We start from the raw sequence: 1970 nt of genomic DNA on the forward strand, positions 1-1970 counted from the left end.
CCTCCTTATATTTTTTTCCCAAGTCATACATAGCCATCACATCTCCCCCCTTAATCTGCTCATTCAGGAATTCCAAAACATCCTCCTCGTTATCCTTCATGTTATTTATTTCACTCTGCATGCTTAGATTCTCTCCATTTAAAACATCCATTTCGGAAAGTGGTACGTTTATATAATCAGAATTCATAACTCTCTCTGCTACGATTTTGTATAAATCCTTTGCCTTTTCACAACTGTTATTGATATTAATTCCGTACATGTATTTGTATGCAATGGATAGAATGGATGGGATGTAATTCATGGTGCATGCCTGTAATTCATATTCTATTGATGTTTTGATGAGTGGATTATTCATTGTTTGATTTTGGCTAGCTGGAGGGTCAGTACGTGTGTGGCTGTTTCCATTTGTCTTTCCCCTAGACAGGTATTTCCTTTTCGTGTTTTTTATGTTCACGTAAGTTTTTTTCTTCTTTCTATTGGGGTTATCCCCATCCGTTTCGTCACCATGTGGGGGGCTGTTTTTCTGGCCAGAGTTATCACCATGTGGGGGGCTTCCTTTCTGGCCAGAGTTGTCACCATGTGGGTGGCGACTGCTCTCCCCCTGGACGTTGAACTCGAAAAAATAAATGAAGGCTAAAAAGTGGAGAGCAGCTGGGTTCCTCATTCGACTAGCTCTTTCCAAGAAGTGAATGCTCAATTTCAAATTTCTTTTGTAAGAAAAAAAATAATTTTGGTAGCCAATAAAATGTATTTTTCCCAACTCGTAGTAGGACGATGAGGTTATATTGTCCTTCTTCCCAAGGACCAATTGCTCAAAAATACTTATGCTTTTATTGATGTTTTTTTTCTGTTGTTTGATCCATCTTTGAGTTCCATGGCTAGGTTGAACAGCTTGGATCTGTCGTCCTGTCCACCTCCATCTCCACCGCCATCTCCACCTCCGCCGTTGCGCTGGGCGCCCTCCTGCTGGGGGGCTTGCTCGTTTGGACTTTCCCCGCCGTGGTCGCCACTTCCGAAATGGTGCACATGGCCGCTTTGCACATCGCTGCTTTGCACATGGTCGCTTTGCACATTGCCGCTTTGCACATGGTCGCTCCTCACATCACCGCTCCTCACACCGTCCTGCTCCGCCCAGCTGTCCTTCAACAATGCCACGGCACTCTCCAGCGCGCTACCTCCTCCCGGCCATTCCACCCATTCGGCTTCTCCCCCACCGGCCTCCTTCAAGTCCACCCCCCTGGAAATATCCCCCTCCACCTGCGCATCTTTAGTGCTAAACAAAAAATTTGTGTTATTCGCTATTACGTTATACCCATGGATTGTCTTTAGAGAGTAGAGGAATAGGGTAGCCAAGGTAGAAGAAACTCTTATCATAATCGCTTCCTTGGCACTTTAAGAAATGGCTTTTTTTTTTTTTTCTTGGGGGGGGGGTCAAACGGGAGGATGTTCCTCTACTCCTTTGTCATGTCGCTCGGTCGGGAGGGGCAGCAGAGCAGCATATACATGTGAGGAGGGGCACATGTGAGGAGGGGTACATGTAAGGACGGGCACACGTAAGGACAGGCACATGTAGGGACAAGCACATGTGCAGATGCTCTCGTGAGAGTGAGCCCATACAGAGGTGCCACCACGCATGTGCAGACTGGCCTACCTGCACGTGGTGGTTCCCGTAGCGTCAACTACAAAAGACCCACAGCGGGATGCCCTAGCGCGTACGGCAGTTCCGCTCATGAGGCAATCCGTCGGGAGGGCAGAAAAGTGAAATGGAGTGATGTAAAGTAGTGTCACGTGATGTGAAGCAGTGTCAAGTGATCTGAAGTAGTGTCACGTGATGTGAAGTAGTGCCGAGTGATCTGAAGCAGTGTCAAGTGATGTGAAGTCACGCAGCGCCACTCCTCCCTGTGTCATTCCGTCGCTCAGCGATTAACCATTCTCTCCCGGGGGTCCTCCATTCAGCAGCGATAAAAAGC

At 47.5% G+C, this 1970-nt stretch overlaps 1 protein-coding gene across 1 annotated transcript; it reads right to left on the reverse strand.

Moving 5' to 3' along the window:
- Nucleotides 1–822: 822 nt before the first annotated feature.
- PCYB_003860 (hypothetical protein) lies at nt 823–1323 on the reverse strand (the record flags this gene model as incomplete). The annotated part of the gene is made up of 1 exon (XM_004227807.1): nt 823–1323. A coding segment is annotated over one exon (501 nt), but the record flags the coding sequence as incomplete, so codon positions are not given.
- Between the last annotated feature and the right edge of the window lie 647 nt (nt 1324–1970).

This window comes from Plasmodium cynomolgi (assembly GCF_000321355.1).
Source record: "Plasmodium cynomolgi strain B DNA, scaffold: 0369, whole genome shotgun sequence".
Taxonomy (NCBI): Eukaryota; Apicomplexa; class Aconoidasida; order Haemosporida; family Plasmodiidae; genus Plasmodium; species Plasmodium cynomolgi.